Here is a 24307-nt window from a genome sequence, read left to right as displayed (position 1 = left end):
AATTATTAGCCTTGCTAATGAAAATAGATGGCTAAATAACACTTACACAGCTGTAATTTCAGCATTCCTGACATTTCTGATTATGACACTTTCCAAACTTAAAGATAATAGTAATTGTCTGTAGTCTGCAAAATTAGTCTAGACAGTCTAATCTAAGGCCAAAAGGTTGGAGTTGAATAAATATGTAATTTGGGCAAATAAGCTGTTAAAGCTGTGCTTATCTTGAAGCAATAGTTCTTATTAGATAGAAGTGCTATTTTGTAGCTTTTCCCTAAATAATTAGCTTTTAATGATCAGTCAACAAATCTTTGAAAAATAAAGCACTCCAGACTTTGCTAATGAATCTGAGTGTTAATGTGTTGGATATTGTCCAAGCTGGTGTTCAAAAATTTCATGGAATTTACTGGTAATAGAAAAAAGCCCTACAGGACAGGAACTAGTGCATTGCTATCAATGTCTACAATGATCTGGCAGTGTAAATAAAATGTGTTACTGGGTCTGAAAGAGTCATTTCAAGGTTTTTGTTTTCCAGCAGAATAAGTGGTATGATCAGAACTTCTGGAAGCTTTCATTCTTTGGGTTCAGTCCCTGTTTGGCCTTTACATATTTGAGCAAATTGTGTATTAATAAAGTAATTGAATATATTGAAGTTGGGTCAAAAGGTGTCTCTTGGGTATATTATGTGAACTTTATTGAGGTGCCTTTATTGTGGTTTGCATGGCTAGTATTTATTTGGATGAGGGATTTTTATAATTTTTATGTGGCAATTTGAACTTTCTGATCTCTGGATCATCCTGAAGGCAGCAGGGAATTACAGTGGAACGTCAGGACTGGGGATGATAAAACCTCCCTCTTTCACTAGGATGTTGCTGTAGTTTAATTGTGGAATGAAATACTATCTTATAATATTTAATCCTAGCTTGACTCATTCTAGAAAACTGTGGGCTCTGGGATTAGTGGGTTAGTCAACCTGATTGTATCGCCATGTTAAACAAAGGTTTTAAGAGGAAGAATGTGGAGAATTTACCTTCCTCAGGCTTTCTACCTGACTCTTTCTGATGAATGGAGTCAGAATAAAAAAGGTGTTCACTTCAGAAAGTTCTGATTTTAGCTTGCTGTGGAGTCCCAGGGATGAAACATTTTCAGGTACTTAAAATGTGAAATAGGGGTTAGAGTTGCTGGAGTGCAGCTTTGTTTCACTGGCTTGTTGGGCAAGAAGAACTTCTCACTTTAATTAATTTAATTAATGTAATTGTCTGGCTCCAAATGCCCATAACCTAAGCTAGACAATCTGAAAAGTCCAAGTTGATCAGAGTTATGAAGTGGCTTCTTTGTGAATAGGCTGGAAATGCCCTAAACACGGGTCTCCTTGCAGCCACTAGGCTGAAGACTGTTGCTCACTGTGGTACAGATACATCTAAATTACAGAAGTGAAGAGAGATTTTAATTGACTAAGTCTCCTCCAGTTACTTAGTTTATAAACCAAAATCTCTTAATTACACTGTCTATCTTGAGGTTGATTTGATAATGATTTCTTGTGTACAGGGAAAAAGTAATCTATGACTTGCCTCACCAGGGGATTTTTGAAGCAGCCTTACTTTTTCTCTTACAGCTGTAGGCTGGTTATACACAGTCCTAAAATCAGATATGTACTTTAAAAAAAAATCACTGCTTTCTTGAGAAAAACCTTGAGTTCATAGTGAAGAGCCTGTGTGAGCTGCTAGTTTGAAAGCTATCTAAGCCTGATAAAACTTTCTAGATTAAAAGATGGTGTGTTGTGAATGTTTTTAACATTCTTTGAATTGCAAGTGGTTAAGATGAGGAAGATGAAGTACCTGGTGTGTTCATAGTTCCTGCACATATTTACTGAGAAACAAAAATGAAGTGAAATTAAATCAAGACTCAACTAAGCTTGCAGTATAGAATATGCTTTACAGTCAGACGTGTTTCAACTTGAGAAATTGCAGAGCTGCCTTCAAAGAACTCTGGAGGTGCTTACTGGCATTAAAGGGCATTAACTGAAGGCATTACAAAGAAGTCTGCTCAGACAGTGAAAGTGCACCTCCTCTGATCTTGAGCAATGAAAACTGCACCACTAGGAAGTACCAGAGAGGCCAAAGTTTAGTGCACATATTGCCTAGACCAGGTGTCTGAGTGAGTGTGTTTGGTGTGGTTTGGTTTTGGAGAATTATAAATTGGAGGGAAATGCTCACAGGGTGGTGAGCTGTTCATACCAAGCTGCTGTCCCATGGGGAGAGCTGTAAGCTGGGAACTGAAAGGAGACCTAAGCACAGTGCAGATTCAGTTTGAGTTTAAAAGGTGGAAGCTGTCTTTAAAAAGTATCAATTTGCTGTTTTTTAAGGAAGTTAATTTTTTAAAAGATGTTCACGTGCACTGCAAAACATATATGAAAAGAAAACCCACTCTCATCAGTATTCACATGATGTTCATGTGGCCAGCACCCATAATTTGAATCATATAATCCTTTAGATTGGAAAAGGCATTTAAGGCCCTCAAGTTGAGACTGTCCTGGCATCTGATGGTGTGTTTAAGCTTGGCAGTGTGTTAGTAAAAGGGCACCTAATTTTTCAGAAAAATAGTTTTAATGATTATAATTGAATTATTCATTCAAGAATGAATATTCTCGAATATTGTTAATTTTCAAGACACTTTTTTGCAATTGAAATAATTCAGTTCTATGATTTGAACATTCTCTGAAAGGCTGTATTAGTCAAAGTGGCAAAGACACTTTCTGTTCCCCAAGCAAATCTACTATAGCTGGGTTTATTTTTTTTTTCCACTGGATCTTGTAATTATCTCTTTAGCAGTTACACTCTCCAGATTTCTACCTGTAAATCCAAGCTATTTTGCCAGCCATGCCTTAGGTGCCAGGGAGAAAAGAAGGGTGGGGTTGGAGAAAGTAAAGCTGCTTTATTTTAAGTAGCAGTTAGGGAAAGGGCAAAAATTAGCAGACAGTTTTTTAGGCATGTTGAAATGTGTAAGAGCTGATGGATTGTTCCCTTTCAGTGCACAAAATTCAGTTTGATTTCAGTCTTTCGTATCCCTGAGTGTTGGTCCAGTACTTGACTGCAGAATAAGTTGATGCTCCAGAACCAATCTGGTTTCTAAATCTGTCACACAAGCCAGTCCTGCTTAACTGGGGATGAAATCTGAAATTTCCTAGCATACAGCTATCTGGAGAAATATCATTGGAAATGAGTGTGCTGATGGATACAAAATCCAAGTGTTCATTTAGGAAATGCAAAAATTAAAGGTGCACAGACAGATTTATGTGTTCACATTCAAACTGAAGATACTTTACCTTCCATACCCCTTCCCCCTTGTCCCCCCATCCCAGCTCATCTTTCCCCACACCTGTGAGGGATGCAAAACCACTTTTGTTATTAGGTATTCTGGGTAGTGAGCAGAACAAAGCCCATACAGAAGAGAGCCATGTTATATTTAGCTATGTGCCTAAAATATGCCCATGCACTGAACAGAGTTTTCTTAGCAGTTTTCTTTTTCTGGTGTGCTCACTCAGTGTCCATGGAGGGAGAGGGACAGAGGTGTCCCTCTCCCTCCATGGACACTGAGTGATGTGTAATAGGACTGACACTTTTAGTGTTTCCAGGCTAAGCACAGCTTTTGAGAATCCTTGCATTGCACAAAAAAAAAATTAAGGAGAAGACTTACCTCTACTTAACCAAGTCAGGTGTTTATTTCTGTATCCTACTCTCCTCTGTCTTCCAGTTGTATGTTGGCAGGGGAGTAATCTAATGGATGTACTCTGAGGCTGCCATGGCTGGTACAACAACTTTTCATTTTCCATTATTATTTTCTTCTTTAGTAGATCTGTTAATGTTTGATTAAGCATGTGTTGTTTGGTATTTTATATATGTGTGTTGTTATTTTTTCAGGAACAAATAAAAATTTTCAGCTTGTGTATGAATTTCCAAAGGGCTTAGCTTGTACATGTCTCATGTCATCTTTCTTTCACTATAACTTCCTTCAGCTTAATCCCCTTCTGTCTTTGTGACTTCATGAAGTGTTTCACATCACTGGGTAATGGCAGTAATTGAAGTTACAAATGACATCTGTTTCCCTGGACAGCCATAACAATGCTGACAGTACACATTAGGGCGCTGGGAATTAGTGCAAATTGAGGGAAGCATCATTGATTACTTGCAAGCACTGACTATCTTTTAATTTATATTTCTTGGAAGAAAGGAATGGGTGCTCTTACTGTTTGTATAATTAAAAGAAAGAACCTCTTAAAGATTTGTAGGAATATGGGATGATTGGATGATGACACACTTAGCCTTCTGTAGCATGAGGCAGTTTTCTAATCATTGTTTCTTTAGTCTGGTCTTTATCAGGATAAGGCTAGACCTTTGGTCTCCTATTCTCCCAACATTCAACAGCAAAATATTTGCCCTCGTTCTGTAAATTATGCCAGCAAAGCCTGCTGAGTGCAGTTTGTGTTTGAAGTGCTGCTGGGTTGCTGTGGGTCCCTCCTGCAGTCCTTTACTGTCACTGGTTTGAGCATTGCACAAAACCTTTGCAGAGGTGGCAAAGCTGTCATCAACCCTAACAGCATCCTCCTCCTGCTTTTCCAGCACCAACCAATTCACCCTGTCTGGAAATAGTGGGTCCTAGTGAAGCACCTGCTCTTGGGGAGGTGTGTGTTTGCTGTTGGAACAAGCTTGTCAGAGACTCTCTGATTAGTGGTGTGCTCTTAGTTTGTTTGGGTTTTGCTGTGACCCAAGTGCTTGGGGCTCTGTGAAATGCTAAATTCGTGTGTTTTGCTCTGTCTGTTCCTTTATTCTGGAATGCAGTCTGGGTTTATGTTTGCTTCTAGAAGTCAGGGTTTTTTTACTGCATGTTTTCCTTGTTTTCTAGCCAGCCAACTCACGTAGTCTAAAGGAGTGACTTCTCCTTTGTGCTGTGAAAGGAGGTTCTTTAAATCCCTTGAGGTGCTGGGGCCCTGGGCTGCTGCTTTGCCTGATTGCCCCTGCTGCTGGGCAGGTTAGCCCTGGACCAGGGCAGCACGGTGCTTGGGCAAGGTGACAGGTTACTCCAGCAACTTGCCTGTGGTGACATAGAACCTGTCTGCTTCCTCCTCCTCCAGAGACAGGAACATAGATCAGAACTCCTAGAAATGGTCTCTCACTTCCTTTGCCAGCTGGAGGAGGGCACAGTGTGTCACTGGGGTCACTTTAGTACAGACTTGGCTTCCCTGCCACTCTTAGGGAGAAGAGTTGATGGCAGAGGCTATCAGATGTCATGGGTGGAAGGACAATGGAAGTTGCAAACTGAGTTATGCAATCAGTCATTTAGATCTTAATTCATGGTCTGGGAAGACTTTTATGGTGTAGCCAAGTACCTCAAAGAGAAAGGTGTCCACTTTTGGCCATGGCAGTGGAGCTCTGGTCTTAACCTCTGACACTGGCTTTGTCTATGGCTTGGAATGAATGCTGGAAATACTTATTTAAATGAAGAGAGCTTAGGTGTCTGTCTTTCTGGGTTAAATATTTCTGATGTGATCAGTGTGGTGTGTGATGGGGCTGTACCTGGTACTGCTACATACAACTGTGTGTTATATGCCCATGGTGAAGACCTGGCAGTGCAGGGAGTGAACTGGGCTTCACAATGGTTGAGTGGCTCAGGAGCAGGCATATTCTTGGTGAAATGCAGGAGAAATGAGGTAAAACCTAGAGAAGAGATGATAGTGTAAAAGGCAGGCAAAGGAGAGACTGCCAGAAGAAATACTCTGTCAAGGAGCACAGCACAGGAATGTCTTGGGATCTTACATTCCAGGTATTTGGTAATTTATTCAAGTCTGAAGTCGAAGCTTTGGTGTTGGTGGATGCTACACATGTTTGTTTTAAGTCCTAGCATAAAAATTATAGCTAGGGAGGATTTTTGGGCTGTTTGCAATGCTCAAATTGCAGATGCTTATTTAAATCCAGAGCTGGTCTGTAACTGTAGCTGGAGGGTGGAAACCCTTCTATTTCCTTGCCTTTGCTGGGTTTGAACCAAAAACTTAAAACATGTGGAAAAAATTTAAATAAGCAACCAGTGGCTCTTTGAAACATTATGTGTATGTTTAGTAAATACAGATGGAGATTATAGAGACAGCAAGGGTGAATATATATTTTGGCATGTACCTCTCCTTTAACTCACTCACAGTGGTGGTGTGCTCTCACTGTGCTGGGCTGCCTTTCATTGCATGCCCTTCCAGCCTGGTGTAAAGAGAAAGGGGGGAATGTTCTGCAGCTTAGGGAGGCAGCTTCCTGTCAACAGCATCCTACTTCTCCCCACCCTAAAACACAAAGTGCAAAAGAAAGTTATCTCCTTACTTTTCATTTTGTGCACTGTTAATTACTTTATGAAAAGTGGCATAAGAGCCATGAATTTGCATTGAGGTTTTCCATCAAAGGTGTCTTTACTTAGTCATTTTTATTAATTTATGGAGTGGGACTCCAAGCTTGTCAGCTAATGGAGGAATTTCTCTATGTGTACTAAAGGAAACAAATAAATGGAGGAAGAGGATAAACTTAAGAGCAGGTTTTCATATCTTACCAAAATACTTGAGTGATTGAAACACTGATTTAGGGATTGCTATTGCCTTAAGCAAAGACTGCTGGAGCAGTATTCTGTGTAGTGTCACTGTTTCCATGCACTGTGAGTAGAAACTCCTGTGAAGGTCAGGAGATCGTTTGAAATGCATTTTAAGATGACAAATGTGTACATAAGGGATTTTAGTGGTGGGTTCCCCAGCTCTAAGTGATGTAGGTGGTGTGGGATTGGGTATTTTTATGCTCTTTTGTTTTTTTCCCCCTTTACAAAAGCCCTTGGCAGCAGGCTTTCCCAGCTTTCCCATCTCTGGGTTTGATTGCCTCAGCAGTCATAGAAAGAGAAAACCTAGAAAACCTGTTGCATAATATTCTGGGTGAATTGAATGGTTGATGAGAGTACTGGGCTCAGCTTCTCGTTTCCCTTCTAGGAGATGGGTGGAAAGAACTTTGATTTTGCTGGTGATTAAGGGAGTGGTGTAACAGGAGAGCATGTTCAAGTTACTATCTCCTTAGAAGAAATTTAACTGCTTCTAATTATTTCCTGCAGGCAGTGGCCAGCTGCAGTGGAGCCAGCTGAATGAGTTGTGGCTCCTTGGATTTGTCAGAGGAGCTCAATGAGTCCTAGAGGAGGGGATCTGACACCCTGGGCTGTGTGGGGCCACCCTAGAGAGCCATGCCCCATGTTCCATGCCAGCTCCCATCCCAGCTCCTGCTCTGCTTCTGGAGCTGCTGTGGCCTGGCAGGGTGGCTGCCCTGAGGTGTCAGGGCTTGCACTGACAGCTCTCATAAACACCCAGCACTAGGCAGGCCTGGCTATTCCAGCACTCTGCGTGTGCTGGCTCCTCTGATTTCTCGGGGCTTGGCATCACTTTGAAGCCAGTAGGCTGTCAGTGGTTTGTGTCTGCTGTGACTGGGCTCCTGTTGGGCTTTTAGGCAGTTGTGCCACAAACTCCTTGACCTCAGCAGAGTTATTTGTGCTGGTGTAGGGTCTTGGGCTTGCTGGGTGAGCAGGCACCTTGCCCAGACAGCATTCAGGAGTGAAGGGATGGCCTCATGGAATGTTTCAGCATATCTGCCATGCCTTAATTCTTTAAACACTGCCTGAGCAGCAGGAGGAGGGTCCATTTCTGCTCAAATTGATAAATACTGTGTCTGCTACATCTATTTTTTGTAGATCAACCAAAGCTGGATAAAGCCTGCGAGCTGTGGTGTTTGTGTGTCCTGCTGCACATAGTCCCAGTGCAATTTGGGAAGGAAGGCTCCTTCAAAACCAGCAGCTGTTTGAGGCACATAAGCCTTGCCCAGTGCCTGGAGCTAAACCTCAGCACTAATTGCTTTGCAAAGCTCTCCCATAGTGGCTGTGACAGCAGATTTGGCTGTGCCAGCTCCATGGGAGGGAAGAAAATACTTGTAAGAGCAATTGTTACATGGAGGATCTGTGGCATCTGCTCGTTCTGAATTTGACATGTGGCTGATGCTGGATCAGGATGACTTAATCTTGTTTCCCTTTTTGAGGGAGGAACCATGTTCCATGTCTCTGTACCTAGTCTTGCACTCTTGCTTTGTATATAGTCAGGTTTTTTAAATTAAATTAAAAAAAAAAAAAACAAACTAAAAAGGGTGGAGGGAATCACAGAAATGCCCTGCAGATTACAGAACATGCTGTAGTTGTTGGCCCTTGGACAGATAATGAGGAAAATAAGAAGAATCCATCTGAGATCATTATGGCTTTCTTTTTCTGAACTCTCTTGGTGAAAAATACTGCCCTTGCTGGATATAAACTTGCTGCTTTAGATGTTCTACTAACACTGATTCATTAGAGAAAAATAAATTGATTCCAAAATCTCCCTTTTAAATAAAAGCTGCTATCCTTTATCATTTTGTAGATGTAAAGGTTTAAACAGTAACTTTGAATTCTGCAGGATGGAGGAATAAAAGCTGAAGCTGGAGTAATTTCAGAGTGCTTTATTTTCCATGGTTTAGTCACCTAATGCTTTTTATCAATATCACATTGTTTCCTTAGTGAAACAGAGGATTTAAATTCCCTTCCTTGTGATCATCCCTTTAAAGTCAGATTCTGTAAATTATTTTATTTATACATTTGTATGTTCACCGCAGTTTCTCATCCATCCTTTAAGGTTTGTTAAAGGCCACAGAAGAATTGAGTTTGTGTAAATTCATTCCTCAAAGTCTCTTCCTAAGCTCCTGGATAACAGGTTTTGAGTCATGGACACAGGCAAAAGGAATGATAGAGTACACTTTTGAAGGCTGAATTTTCTCCTCTTTAAATCTTAAAGGGAAGCAAGGTAAAGGGATGAGTTGAGCTTCTTGTTCTGAGGTGAGTGTTCTGCTGCCTATAGATGGGCACTTCGGCTGTGTGTTGCATTTAGGATCCCATGCCTGTTGGTTTACTGGAATTTTTTAGTGGTAGAGGGTTTGTTGGAGGGTTTTTTTGTTTTGCTTGGTGTGGGTGGGGTTGCAGCAGGGTGACTGTTTAGCCTGGGTGCATCAGTGCAGAGCAGCTGTGGCTGCTGTGTAGGTGTATCCTGAGAGGACACTGCTGTCTGCCTGAAATGCAAAGGAGCTCTCAGGGCCTCTGCTCTGGGGGCAGCAGATTTTTAGTGTGGTGCCAGCTCTGAAGGAACAGATCAACAGCAGCCTGTACAAACTCCTCCTGCAGCCAGCTGCATGGTGGCTGTGGTGATGAGCCCAGGTTATACACAGCACCCACAGCTGGGGATGTGCTTCTCCCAGCAAGGGAGCTGCAGCTCAGCCCAGGAGCTCTGCTGGGGAACCCCTGTCCTGAATGCTGCTGAGCCAGGAGCCTGGCATGGCCATTTCCCAGTGCTGGGCTCAGCTGGGTGCAGCCAGGACAGTGTCCTGCAGGCTGTCCTCATGAGCAGCTCCTCACCTGGACTGGACACGGGCAAAAACAGCCACGTAAATGATCTGCAAGGAACAGAGTTTTAACTGTGTTCTGCACTGCCAGTGGTGTGTCTGGAGAAGGTTAGTGGGCTAGTGCTGTGATTTCAGTTCTTTTTTTTTCCCCCTCTTTTTTTTTTTTCTTTTCCCAACTGTGACATCTGTTAACTTGATTTCAGTAAGTTGAGAAGACCAGTGTCTTTAGGTTTGTGTGGTTGGAAAGGTGCTTCAGCAAAGTCCCCTTCTTTTTTTTTTTCATCCTAGGAGCCAATATGTAGTGTCAAAATGTTCCTAATTCCTTCCTGGTTTACAGAACTCAATAATGTACACATGGTACACCTGCAGTTCTGCACAAATTGTGCACTGAGTGCCTGCTGGGAACATAGATGGGAAGGAATTTGATCAGGGTTTAGATTTGTTATGCTAATGTGATTCCTTCAGTTTTAGGTGAAGTTAACTTTACTATGACTGCATGCAAGCTAAAACTTCATCCTTTGAATTCTAAACTTGCCTTCTGATGGTGTTGTTAACCCAGTATTCAGTACCAGATCACCCAGTCTCTAGAGAAATGTACCAGAATGTGCTTTGCTCTACAGTGTGGGTGATGAGCAACAGCCTGGCAGGGTCTGGTGGAGCCTTGTACTTAGACCATGGGTGGCACAGGCATTTCATGGCTAATTCTGCTTTCAGGGGTTGTCTGTCTGGGGGCTGTGAGTGCTTAAAGTCATTTAAACCAGGAGAGAAATCCTGGGAACCCAGGATGTTCCACCAAACTTCTTTCAGCTAGCAAACTAAGTGCTACTTGTGCTGTGAGGAACTGTTGCTAGACATTGTTCTAGAACTGCTGGGGAATTGTAGGAACAGCTGAGAAAGTCCTGGCACTTCCTAGAAATCTCTGGCTCTGGGATGGGGAGAGGAAGTCCTGTAAACTTGAGAATGTCAAAGAACTTCTAAACCCTACCAGAAGTTCACAGAAATTACAAGAGACCTTAGAAGTCCATAGAAACTGAAAATTTCTAAGGATTTCTGAGAAATCGTAGGAGTTACCAGTAATGTCTACAAAATGTTGGAAAGGCTGTAGGAATCCAGTTAACTCAGTGACCCTGCTAGTAATCCCTACAATTTATGAGCATTTACTAGGAATAGGAAAACCATTCCTGGATATCTTTGGATGAAGAACCAAATGGTTGTACATGGATAAACACACTCACTTATTCCTCATGCTGCCAAGTGTCCAGTTTTAGCATCTCCCTCTGTGAGTGTCCTGTGCTTGTCTAAGCCACAAACCTGTTTTCTTCTCTGCAGTCCTACTTTGTTACGGATTATGACCCGACCATTGAGGACTCCTACACCAAGCAATGCGTGATCGACGACAGAGCCGCGCGCTTGGACAGTAAGTATCCCGCCCACAGTGCCCACAAAACTAGGATTGGGAATTGTTTTGATTCCTAGGAGTTACCTGGGTGACATGGAAAACACACCTCTGTGCTGCCTCTCCCAAGTGCAATAGAAATGCTTTGCTTTAAAAATTGCAATTCTTGCATGTTGGTGGTTTCTTTATGAATAAACCAACAACCCTCATCCTCATGTATCTCTGAGCATTTTCCATCTGTTTCAGATGGTCAGAAATTAGCAGAAGTCCTCAGGTGTTTTGTTGTTCAGTTTGTTTGGTAGGTCTTGAATTGTTCAGTCAGTGCAAAAACTTGTTGGGAATATTGGAAAAATATCCAGTAGTATCTGCCAAAAGTGGTTTCTGCTTGGCTATGATGCACAGGACAGACTTTCACAATATCTTATCAGGAATAACTTTTTTTTCAGTCTGTCAGAACATGAAATGTAATAATCCATATTTTTGCTTGTGTTCAGTTCTGGATACAGCAGGACAAGAAGAATTCGGAGCCATGCGTGAGCAGTACATGAGGACAGGGGAAGGTTTTCTGCTTGTTTTCTCAGTCACAGATAGAGGAAGGTAAGCCTGAGGTCAAGTAATTAAAACAAACAAGTTTTAATTATTCTTAAATTGCACATGATCCTTAACTGAAATTATCTCAAACAAAACATTAAGCATGTGTTCATTTTTAGGTGCAAGATGTGATGCTCCTTCAGCACTGAAGAACAATTTTGAACCAATCATTTTGTGAAAGCGTCTTATTTTTTTCAATAGATGACTTGAAAGCATACAAAAAAAAAGAGGACAGCTCTGTTCAAGAACTTTATTACAGTCCAGAATACCATTTTCCTGGGAGTGTCTGGTATTCAGTCAGTCCTTAGGAATATCCCTGTGCCATGTGCAGCATCAAGTAGCTGACCCTGGGTTTCTGAGTGGGTTTAGGGTATGTGCCTGCACTCTTTTGCAGGCAGAGGTCCCTCTGCTTTCCCCATGCATTGACTGAATAACTGCAGAATGCAGATGAAACATCTTCTTAGAAGCTGATGGAGAGCTGTGCTTAGTGACATACATCCCTTCTGGCACCTGGTTCTTTTCAATGTGACTTTTTTACTGGTGATCATCTTGCTTTTAAACTTTAGCTGGCAAATTAGGTGTAAATACCTTCAGGCTATATGTCTGGAAGGCTACAAAGAGTATGTGATTATCTGCAAATGTCTGTGCTGAAGGTCCTTATGTAGTGATGTGGCTTTAACAGTGTTTACAGTTAAATCACTGTATTTTCATTCATTCATTAAATCACTGAATTATTCATTCTCCAAAAATCCTTGCTTAGGCCAGAATTATCTTGTTTAGCATACCATCCTGGAAGAAGTTTTCTGCTCTGCTCACCTTGCTTTAAACACTGCTGGAATATTCCTTATGCTTGAAAAGCATCAGTACCTGGTTTAACTTAGTTGGTAACTGGAAAGCCTTCTGCTTGTTTAGCCCTGCCATTTTTCTGTCCTTGACAAAACAAGGCTTTCCAGCTTTGATAGCTTCCCCCAAAATTCTTATAAGTAGCTGTGGAGGTTGCCAGCTGATATTGATCACCAGGGTCTCTATGCTGTGGTTTGAATATTCTAGATGGAGCAGAACTCCAGGGTCAGTATTTGTAGAATGGACTGTGGTTGCTTGACTCTCTGCAGCACGCTGGCCCTGGGTCCCTATGGACTGAGACACAGTCAGTGTTTTGCTCACCCTGCAGCCCCACCTCAGCCCAGTGCAGAGGACACTGCTCACTTGGGGATTTTTTTGGTTTGAGTGTTGGATGGTTCTCTAACTGGTCATGCTGTGACTCTGGAGTGCCTGCAGCTGTCTGTGCTTGTGTGTCATGGCAGGGCAAGTCCCAGTATATGACTCATAATTTCTGAACTTTTTCAGAACCTGAGAATCTGTGAATTAGTGCACTGATGCTCTGCTTGTGTTCTTTCACAGCTTTGAAGAAATCTACAAGTTTCAGCGACAGATTCTTAGAGTGAAAGATCGCGATGAGTTTCCAATGATTCTCATTGGTAATAAAGCAGATCTGGACCACCAAAGACAGGTAATTCACTTGCTCTTAGTTACTGCTCACTTTCTTCCAGAAAATTCAGTTTTCCCCCAAAATTAAACTTCCTTCCAGAATGGGAACAAACAAATGGAAAAAGTCCTATCATGCAAACTAATTCCAATGCAAGAAACTCCACTCAGTTTCTGTACTTGAAGAACCTTAGGAGCATGATGGCATTCCATACCCAGCACATCTTCTGTCTGACTCAGTGGGGTTATGTGGAGACCAAGTCTATTCACAGAGCTGAGAGCTTGCTGTCATGACTTGATTACTCAGGCATGAACGTGTCTAATTCTTCAGTTCTGTTACTCACACTGCACTGTGCCAGCAGAGTGCATTCCAGCACTAACTCCAGCCATCCTTAGCCTTCAATGCTCTTGCTTTTACCTTTCACTGCTGTTATGTATAAATTAGTGGTTAGTCACTGTTTTCTCTTTGTCCACTCATCTTCTGCAGAAGTGACTTAAAGCTTTAAAAGTTGGAAGTACTTCAACACAATTTCTGTTGCATTTATGTACCTAAAGTTTTGAAACCAATAGTTTTCAACCTCACCTCTAGTCACAAGACTACTTAAAATATTTAATTTAGAATTATTTAAAGGACTTTCAAATATATTTTTCTTAGTTGCTGTTGATTTTTAATGAATCAACCTAATTTGGGCTGAAATGAAAATAATCTTACTATAGCAGCAGGAAAGGAGGATGTCAAACTTGTATTTTCTTCAGCAACTAATTTGAGAAGCTTAATATTTTTTTCTTGAGACAGTTAGAGGACATTGAAAGCTTGGTGGCAACACATAATTTTCTGAGAAAAAAGTAAAAATTGCTGTAATTGTTCTAAGAGTTTCACAAGGAAAAACCCCCACGGTTTAAAGAGCTCAGTGACTTAGTTTGTGCAATTCTGTATTGCAATTACAGTACAGAAAATTTCCTGTTGAATATGGTCCCTTGGCTGTCACAGCCTCTTCATCCCAGAAGCTGTGTAGAAAGATCATGACTAAATTAAATGCTATGCTGAAAGATGCTGCATCGAAAGAAGTTTTCACAGAAGTAGCTCACAAATTCCTCTGAAATAACTTTGAGTACTCACACATTCAGAGAACAGTCTGTCCCTGAGACAGGGACATTTCATTCTTCACTTACCATCATGCCCTCATCAAAATCCCTAGATTTAACCTTGCAGGTCCTGGAACATCTGTACTTCATCTCCTGCACAAATGTTGGCATTGAAATTATGGAGGTGAAACTAAACTATTCTGCTAATTGTAATTGCTGAAGGAGAAACCCCCAGATGCTTTGGGAGGGAAATAATATCGTGGCTCTCAGCCTCAGCTCTCAGGATCCCTGCAATTGTAGCTGGTAACCCTGGACATCCATTTCTAGCAACAGCTGTGAACTTTGCTCTCTCCTCCACCCTCCTCATGTAATTAATTACACTGCCTCTGTTTCTCCCTTAAAGGCAGAGAGGTGCCTGTCTCCTGTTCTGCTGCTCCCTCTGCCCTGTTCCAAGCTGCTTTTTCAGGTGGAGATGGGCTGGAACACATTCAGGCTTAGAGCAGCTTTTTCTGAATTGCCTAACTTTGCAATTTTGCTGCTTATAACAATATATGGCTCCAAAATCTCCTTTTGCTTTATATGGCTATATTAATTACCTTAATTGATTAAATGCTGATGGGCATTATTTTTTGTTGCTCTCACTCACCATTTATATACCAATTGGTGGACTTGTCACTGCCATCACAAGCTAGGGCTTAGGCAGATATAGCAGAGAAAACTTTTCTGGGTTTGCTTAAACAGCTACTACATGTTCTTAACTCTTCCCTGCCCCTTCCCCATCATATGGTGTGTTTCACTTGGGCTTCAGTCAGTGTGAAGGAATGATTGTGGGATGCTGAGCTGACATAATTGGACCCCACAAGGGAGAGGCTCCCCTCCCACTTGACTTCACATTCCCATTCTTTCCCAGATCTCACTTGAAGCACTTTTAGAGTTGAATCATCTCTCTGGATGGGGAGGAGCAGGAATGGCTTCCTGGGAGCTGTGTGAGCTAAATGAGCTTGCAGCAAGATTGGAGTGCCAGTGCTGGTAGCATGGGAAGGGGTGGGACTGTGGCTTGGGGCAGAGCAGGCAGGAGCTGGGCTGGGGGAGCAGTGAGACCTCGCCCTTTGCAGCAGCCAGCAGGGAGATGTTATCAGCTGGGTGTTGCACTCTCTGAGGGGCACCAGCTTGTTCATCTGCCTGAAAACTTGTCAACCAGTCCTGCCACCAGCTAAAACAACCAGTCCAAAAGTGAGGAAAACTTCAGCCTGACAAGCAAAGTCACCCTGCTGTGGCTGCAGGTTTCCTGGCAGGGAGCTGTGCTGGGAGCAGTGGGGTCAAAGGAGAGAGTGCTCCCTCCCCTTGGCTGGGAGTGCTGGCTCAGTGGGGAGTGTGGGGCAGCCCCAGGCTGTAACTTGTGGGCAGAAGTGTGATAAGGGCAAGTCCTCTGCATTTTTACACTTTGCCTGCTGATGTGTCAGGCCCCATTGGGCACCACCAAAAACCTGCTAGGCCATGCTTATCTTTTACTTATCTGTTTTTTTTCTCTCTTGTTTAATCCCAACTGTACACTTTTCATTAAGGTAACATTTCTAGAAAGTCAGGAAGCTGGGTATCAGTTTTTAGGGCAAAACTGCTTGTACTGGGCATCTGCCTGCTTTTTCCTAAAGGCAGGAGGCAGACCAGTGAAACACATGCAATCTCTGAAAGACTTAAACCCAGTTAAAGTAATTTAGTGTGTGTTTGGATCAGCAGATAATACTCAACAACCAATCTTCCCAGAACCCAAAGGAGTTAAACATGTGGAAGAGTTCTGGCTGTCTCAAGGGTCTGGCCACACCTTTATCCAAGTAAATATGTGTTGAGGTTGAGCAGAGTACAGAGTACTGTCGTTGTGACACCATAAATCTGGAGGCTAATGATGCATAGCTAATCATGCTCGTGTGGTGGCAACTGTTTCTCAGGAAATACATGAACTGGGTTGTACAGCAGAAGTGCACAAACAATGGTATGATCTTGATGAATTGTTGGGGCTCACCAAAGGTGTGGTGCAAATTAGTGGGGCTTTATAAACCAGAGACCAACTCACAAGTGGTTTTGGGAGGGACGTGAAAGAGCAAGTTTGAAATGGCAATTTGTCATGGTAATAATTGTATAGATAAATAGAGTTAAGCAGCTTTCTTGTGATTTTCATCTCTCAATCTCCATGGGTTACATTGACAAAGAAAAGTGAGTCTTTAGAGGACAAGGAAGCATTAATCTTTAGAATGTATGATAAGCAGTGAGGCTGCCAGTGTTTCCGAATTCCCCAGTCACAAATTGCTGACTCTGAAACCAGAATTGAAGCACCATCTCTTCACTGCTCTTTCCTAAAGTAAATGCTGTGTAGCAGTCTTTCTGTTAAATGGGTTAATTCCTTAGAACTCAACACTGGATGTTTCTACTGTAAGATAATTCAGTAGAGCACCAGATGTTTTAATAATAACCACTAGTGGTGGAGGAGTAGACTTGCCAGTGCAGGATATGTCTGACTTTCTGTAGATAACTGCTAGCTTAAACTGGGTCAAGTCTGATCATTCCCCAGATGGCAGGATTTCAAGGAAAATCCAAGTTGCAACAGGAAAGTGCTTGGGTTTCATTAAATGCCAGTTCTTGCTTTTATATCATGACTGAACTAACACAATGACCTAGAGCTGAGATCACCTCTGTTACCTTTTAAGCAAGAAGAGAAAGAGAGATCCATCTGACTTAACTCTTAACCATCTCTTTCTTGTATGAAAGTGTGACAATAACTACTTGCAGTGGTAGATGTTGGGACTATGTCCAGGGACAGCTCTGTGCCCACAGACAAATTGTAGCTTTGACAGGAGAGTGTGGACAAACTGGAGTTAGGGGACAGTGAATTATCCCTGTAGGACAATTGGGATGACAGGTGCACTCTTCAGGAGTGATGGAAGTCTTGGCAGAAATGGACAGTGTTTTTGTGTTGGGAGCAGTGTAGGGTGACCATAGAGTGGTAGAAATGGATTTCTCTCAAACTTGAGGAAACATTTAATTGTTACCTGTGTGGTGTGTCCTTTAGTCTTGTGTAAGTGTCCAGGCAAAACACAGGTGCAGTGTTAGGTTAGGCAGCCTTGTAGAGTTGATTTAGGTGGAGGAAAGCATGAAAACTTCAGAAATTAATGTATTTCTGACAGATACCAGACAGAATAGTGAAGAGAGGAGGACCTATGTTCACAGGATTATTGTGCAGATACTCAAATGGAAACTGTTTCAGAAGAAGAATGTTAGTTTAGGGAGGTGGGGAATAAACTTTTCCATGTCTGACTGGCTCACATCTTCTGTAATGAGTTTTCATTTGAGAAACTTTTACTAACTGTCAGAACAGGGAGAATGAGTGATATCCAGAAACAAACAGTGAAATATCCTATAGCAAAAGGGTGAGCATTATGGGTGGTTCTCATTTGCATTCAGCCTTAAGCTCAGTAAAACTGCAGAACCAACACACACAGATGTACACACAATCACTGCCATCAAATCTGTGGCTCTCTTTAACTCTGTCAAAATAACATCCAGTCGTCTTTGAAGAAAAAGGATTTAGTTTTTATTTTGGTGGTGGTGTTAAATAAGCTGTCCCATCACACATCCTGGAAAACTTGTTGTGCTACAGGGTTGTCGTACTCAAGAAGGGACAACAAAAATAGAAAAATTCATGTTTTTATTTACAAGTATTTCTATGTTTGTACTTACATTTCCCTCAGCTTTGAAGATGGAACTGGTATGTTCTGGCCTCTAATTAACATCTTGGGCACTGCACACGTTTCCATAGTGTTTCCAAACTAAATATTGTTTTAAACTGACTTTTGAGGTCACCAAAATTTACCACCAGTAACTTGACAATATACTTGTGAGTCTGGAAAAAAAATTATTTTGGAATTTAACAGTTACAGATATTCTAGTAAATACAACAAGAACTTCAGTGTATTTATAGTGTTTTAGATACAGGATATTGTGGAAGTGTAGCTTAACTTCATTAGTGTTAGTTTGACTTGTACCTGTAAAGTTCTTTAGGTACAACAAATTCTTTAAACGTGTTTAAAGATTGAGTTCAGCGTCTCCTCAGAATTAAACATTCCTTGCCAATTATTTATTTTTGTTGAACTTCAGCCTCTCACTTTCTGGGGCTGCAGTAAACTATGCAGGGATGAAGAAAAGTAAAAAGAGTTAATTTTGGTAGAACTGTTATAGATATAACTTATTAGTCTGAGGTAGTGATGTGCAGAAGGCTCTGGAAGCACTGGTGCAAACTTCAGGAGATTCTACAGTCATTGAAGTGCCAAATATTTGTCCAAGTGCAGCCTTCATAAGCTTTGCAATTGGAATATTTCAACATCAGAGGTCAGAGTGGAGAGCTGAAGTGGAATTCTGGCTTTCCCAGTTCTGGCTGGGGGAACAGGAGTTTTCATTATTTTTCAGTTTTCAAACAGTAGTAGAGGACTGCAGTTCCAGGTCTTCCAGTTCTCCTTGAGTGCCCTGCAGTTAAAAAGGCAGCTCCAGTGGTTGATTTGGGGCTGAGTTGGTCCTGAGGGTTTCTTTTTTGGCTTCAGCTGGTGGTGATAACACTGAAATGAGTGCAGAGTTGCTGTGAGTGTTTGAGATCAGCAGATGCATCCTGGATTACTCCAGCTAATGGCACAGGGTGCTGGGAGCATTTTGTAGAGCTTCCCAGGGTTTACTGGGAGCAGCCTTGATTTCAGCAGGAGGTGTATGGATATGGTGCCAGTGGGATGCTAAGGACAGAGAAATCAACCATGTGGAGATGCCATGCATGGAGGCTCTTAAACCACTGTGAAGCTGTTAAGAAACTATTTTGCAAGCTGAAAAGTACTTCTAGACCATGCACTGTGGTCATGCTGCCACTACTTTTCTATTCCCATCTATTTCCATTTCTGTGCAGCTGCTTAATCTAATGAATACTCTGAGTTCCTTTTCAGAACTAATTTTAAAATAAACCCTCCTTTTTTTTTGTTCTTGTATCAGTCATCTACGTGCTGGTTTAATGTTTTTCTGTGACAGCAGTGTAATCTTTGACATTTCTTCATGAGGCATTGTCTTGGCAAGATCTGTTGTACTTCCTTTTGTCACTGAGAGCTGCCCTTTCCTCCCTGGCCCTGGGGGTGACCTTCCCTTTGGAGCCTTGCACCACTCAGGGTGGCCTCTGTTCTCTGACCTCACTGCTTTCCACCTCATCCAAAAATACACTGTGGTCTCCTTTGGTTTTGCCTTGTGCCTGACTTATTCCTCCTTCCTAGAATGGTCCACTGCCCTCCTGCCTTCTGCCTCATCACTTTAAATTTGTACCAACTTTTCACAAGGCTCATTGTTTCCTGTTCATCTCCTTTTCCACTGTTGTCTCAAGGAGTCATTATGTAACCAGGGTTTCTTTAGTATTTCTGAATTGCTTGAAGGCCTCATGGATTTTTAGAACTCTGATAATCTAAGCTATGTTTAAAACTGGCTGTGTTTTGCTATGTCATTAATAGATCTTTTTTAAATTATTTTAAAAAAAGACTTAGAAGTTAAAGCAGTTGTTTTAAGAGTAGTCTGATTTTTGTTTGTTTGTTTCTCTGGATTTAGCTGGGACAATGAAAGGTGAATTTAGTAATAATATTCAGAATTCTGTTAGTAATCCAGCAGATGCTGACTGAAGCACTTGCTTTGAGGAGGAGCAAGGGACTAATGTCTGCCTGGGGAAGAAAACTTGGTCTTATGCAGAACTGGAGGCACCCGGAGTGAGGGGGATTTCTTGGAAAGTCAGTCTTTGTCTATTGCAGAAACTTCCTTAAAAAAAACTGTTTCCCAGCTGTGTAACGTGGGCAAGGTGAAAGCTGTGCCCAAATAACCATTATTTTTTGAGGGAGCTGGATCCCTAACATGCCTTAAGATGCAGAGTGTAGTGGCACAAAGCTGCTTGCAGAACCCTAGTGCTTAATGACTGCTGTCTGTTGCAGGTGACACTCGAGGAAGGCCAGCAGCTGGCACGGCAACTTAAAGTAATGTACATGGAAGCCTCAGCAAAAATCAGAATGAATGTAGACCAAGCTTTTCATGAACTTGTCAGAGTTATAAGGTATGGTAATTGAGACCTGATAATTCATGTCCATGTATTAATGGATAGCTGCAGCAAAGGTGTTGAAATGCAGTGGGAAATTGCTGGGAGGATTCTGCCTGCTGTTACCTTTAAGCTTTAGCCAATAATCTCCATTATAAAACACTCAGGTGCATTAGGAAAAATGCTTACATTAATTTAATATATATTTGAATGATAATTTTGTTGTTTTAATCTTTGGATTTTATTGGTCACTCAGTCAGTAAATATGATAAACTGCATCTCAGACTGGCCTTCTGTAAAAAATTTAGTTTCTTAAAAAAAACAATCCTAGAATGTGAACTCAAAAACTATTACTTACTTTATCAGTAATTTGAGTATAAAAAGGAAGTGCATTCCCTATGAAAGTATAAAAAGAAAGTGTTGGAATACAGTAGTTGTGTTTATTTACCTGAAAATCATTCTATGAATTTAATTTGAAATACCTGTTTCCAGGAAATTTCAGGAACAAGAGTGCCCTCCTTCACCAGAGCCAACACGGAAAGAAAAAGACAAGAAAGGCTGCCATTGTGTTATTTTCTGAGAATCCCAAGAACCAAGCTATCAACTGCCAGATCATATTTTTTCTTTCCATCATTTTACATCACTTCTGGTATTGGTCTAGCCTTATATGTGCATGTCCTAAAAGTGGTCACCAGAATAGCCTTAGTCCAAGAAGCTGGCAGAATAGTTCTTGAAGAAGACTCGGTCATCCTGGGGCAGACTTCAAACCAAAACACTAAGGCTGCTTCTCTAATACCACAGTTCCTTCCTTCTGTCCCTTCTGAGCTTGCACCTTGTGGAGTTTTATTCGCAAAGGAGATGAAACAAAACCATGTAGAACGAGGTGTTGAAGTCATGCATAAGTTGTCTCTTGTGAATTAATTTATTTTTACTTCTGACATTTCATTAGCTATTACAGAGACCTATATTGGGGTATAGAGAATACTTTTTAAAAAAGGGGTGGATTGGCTTTTTTTTGTTTGTTTGTTTCTGCCCTCAGTTAAATTAGACTTGAGTATTCAGCTAGCCTTAAGAAACCTACACTGAATTTCATTGTCAGCAAAAATTTTCATCTCTCATTTATGCTGCAGTTTTATTTCGGTGGCCAAAACATTCTACTGTATTTATTTTTTGAATCCAGAACAGCTACAGGATGATTACTACTACTATTAGGATATGGCCAAATACCTGAGCTCATTCTGGATTGAGGCATTTCAGCTTATTAAGAAATTTCACATTATGTTTGAAAACAAATTGTGTCTTCCTTTGTATTTCTGGGTAAGGGATTAAGGAAAACTAAAATTGTAGCTGTTTTTGTTTCATGTGATATAAAAATGAATTTGATCTTTCCATTGTCAGAGATGATTAAATGTTTTTGCTATATACTTTTATACATTATTTTCTTATCAAACTAGTTAACAAGTATTTTTATATGTTTGTAAGCAAATATGCTTTCACAGCATAACTTGTGTATATGTAAAGATGAGTATTTAATTCTCACAGTTCACTTTTAACTGACAAAATGTGGGATTTGCCAAACTGTGGTAAATTTCTCCTTACTCTCCCGGTTATACCCAAGAATGGCCAATTACGTGCCTGCCCAGCACACCTATAGAGTAAAATCTAGTGTTGTGTTTTAATGAATTTCAGTATCCCTTACTAAAGACTGACCATTATGTGAATTATTAAACTGTAAGACTTTTAACTGATTGTTTAGTTAAACTGTGGATGGTTGTTTAATTTTGAGTTCTGTGGATTGTGTTTAAACAATTCAAGAGTATGGTCCCTGATATTGAAATACTGAGTGGTATTGCACAGTTGTCACCTTAACTGAATGTGTCCAACAGTTCTTTGAAACTTGATTAAGCAAACCCTTGTATAACTTCAGGTGCTAGAATTAAAGATGATCTAACCATTTTCGGGGGGTAAACACACTGCCTCTTTCTGAATCTCTTCCAAAAGCTGCATTTTTGGGGGGATAGGGGGGAAAAGGGAGTCATGGAACCTGGCTGGGGAAGAGCAATACATACCTGCAACAGCATTTGCCTCAAGCTTGGAAGGAAAGAAACTTTACTTTCAAGAAACATTTCAGCTTAAACCATTATAGATGACAAAAGCTGATGTTTGCTTTGGCTTGAAATGTGTAGTCAGTGGTCCAGTAAACAATCCTTGTGTTTTCAGGCTGTGCTCACTGTCAGGTGCTCTGCCATAAATCTGGAAGTGTCTCCTGAGAAAACAGGGCTGAAACAAGTTCCAGGTACCTTTACAGCAGCAAGGCATTAAACCTTGGATTCAAACTCCTGCCAGGCATTGCAGAGGAATTTAATTTTTTTTAAATGTAATTTAGATTAGCTTGTGTAATGCAGTTTTGAGAGAGTGGGGAGCTTCCCCTCCCTGCTGGATTTATTGGTTGATGAAAGGCTACTTAGGAGGAGTGTGTGGAAGATTCAAACAAGGAGTTACAGTGGAAACACATTTGGGAGATGCATTGCATTTTTCAAGTCAAATGTAAGAAATTACAGCCTGTGCAAACACCACGTGTTTTCTTAACTATGTAAAGCTCTCTGGAGGTAAATCACTGAATATGTGGCTTTAGAATGAGTTAAGACAACAGATTACAGCATGTGTGCTGAGACTGAACTTGTTCAGTGAGCATATCTTTAGATTTTATAACTTTTTTTTCTTTATTTTTAAACCTTTCACTCATGGTAAAATGGCTTTAAAAAGTGGAGTTAGAAAAAGAAGTTTTTTAACATGCAGCTCCTCATAGCTGATAGAGAAGGTGGTAGAGCTCCACCTGGAGAGATGGATAACTTTGAGGAGGTTGATGCTAAAGAACCGACACCTGCTAAGCCACGCTGTAAACATGGTGAACCTTACAAACAAAATAAACAACCCTGGCACCACCAGCACCTGCTGTGCAAAGTTTATTAACTAAGACATGTGCATGTGCTTTTTAAGGCTTCTGTTGGAGAGAATGTGCAGAGAAATCTATGTGGTATCATCTCTTTTCTGGACTGTGGCACTTTAAGGAGATGTTAAATGGAGGCATTTGGATCCTACTCTTCAGACATGAAGTAAGTCTTTAGAAAGGCAGTAGGGGTTTTTGGTCTGTAATGGTGATCTAGGTGGTTGTGAGTTCAAAACAGCCGAAGGTATTTCAGTGATTTGCTTTTCTAATTGTTGTAGCTGAAAGTAATGGTGAAAAATGATGCTTCTGGCCCTGGTGTGCTGCTTGAAACAATAGAATAGGGACCTTGTCAGTCTTTTTAAAAGTAATAGCCCTCATCCTTAGGCCTTGGATTGGTTGTGAATTTACAGCATTGCCACCTTGCTGTAGGATAGGGTTTAGCTGACAGCCCAAGAGAGATTCTTACAACTTTTCCTGGCAGAAGAAATGCTTTAACATTTGTCACTTAGTTCAAGGCTGCATCCATAAATCTATTAAACTTGCAGTTCAGGAATCTAGAGAGTTTGAAATGTACCCAGCAATGATGTCCTGTTCTTCCTAGAGCCCAGGGTAGGGTCTGCATCTGTATTTCAAAGCACAAAGTAGCAGCTCTTGCTGGCCTCTCACACTGCTGAACCTGCTGCTCTGCTGGATGAGGAGTGGGGTTGTTGTGCTCATGGGCAAAAGCCGTTCTATGTATGGGAGCATGAGATGAGCTGTTGTGAAAGGGTTAATAAAACAAAACGCATTTGGAAGGTGTTAACTCCCACTAATGCCAAGGAAAACTCTGACTTTAATGCATGGCCTTGTGGTTAGTCATCATTGATAAAGTTCAAGTCTGGATTATAACAAAAATATTGGCTGAGGTTCTTCTGACATCATTTATGTGACACGATTTCACCCGTGGTGGTGTGTAGTCGCTGACTGGCCTTGCCACATCTTGTTACACGACCTTGATGAACTTATTCCAAACAGGAGGCTTTTGAAGGCAGTCACCACAAGCCCAGCAGTGCCAAAAATTATCTGCACTTATTCTTCAGAAGTTCATTGCTGGGAAAGGTCAGGCATTTGCACTTGATTTAGGTGCAGATTTTGATGTTGGTTACCCTCACATACCAGAACCATGATAAAAGAAACACTCAAACAGAATTTAAGAAAAGAACCGAGCTGGAAATAGGGGGCATGGGAGT

At 41.2% G+C, this 24307-nt stretch overlaps 1 protein-coding gene across 1 annotated transcript in view; it reads left to right on the top strand.

The window, feature by feature from the left end:
- RRAS2 (RAS related 2) overlaps window positions 1-22097 on the top strand; it is a 42012-nt gene extending 19915 nt beyond the window's left edge. Inside the window, exons 2-6 of the mRNA XM_059473925.1 lie at window positions 10806-10893; window positions 11367-11469; window positions 12865-12973; window positions 20028-20146; window positions 20621-22097. Of these exons, the coding sequence (XP_059329908.1) occupies window positions 10806-10893; window positions 11367-11469; window positions 12865-12973; window positions 20028-20146; window positions 20621-20708 (507 nt within the window). The 3' untranslated portion in view covers window positions 20709-22097. The remainder of the gene's footprint in view (window positions 1-10805; window positions 10894-11366; window positions 11470-12864; window positions 12974-20027; window positions 20147-20620) is intronic.
- The last annotated feature ends 2210 nt before the right edge of the window (window positions 22098-24307 follow it).

This window comes from Ammospiza nelsoni, chromosome 6, assembly GCF_027579445.1.
Source record: "Ammospiza nelsoni isolate bAmmNel1 chromosome 6, bAmmNel1.pri, whole genome shotgun sequence".
Classification (NCBI taxonomy): domain Eukaryota; kingdom Metazoa; phylum Chordata; class Aves; order Passeriformes; family Passerellidae; genus Ammospiza; species Ammospiza nelsoni.
Note: the sequence above shows the minus strand (reverse complement) of the source record. Positions and strands in the feature narration are given on the sequence as shown.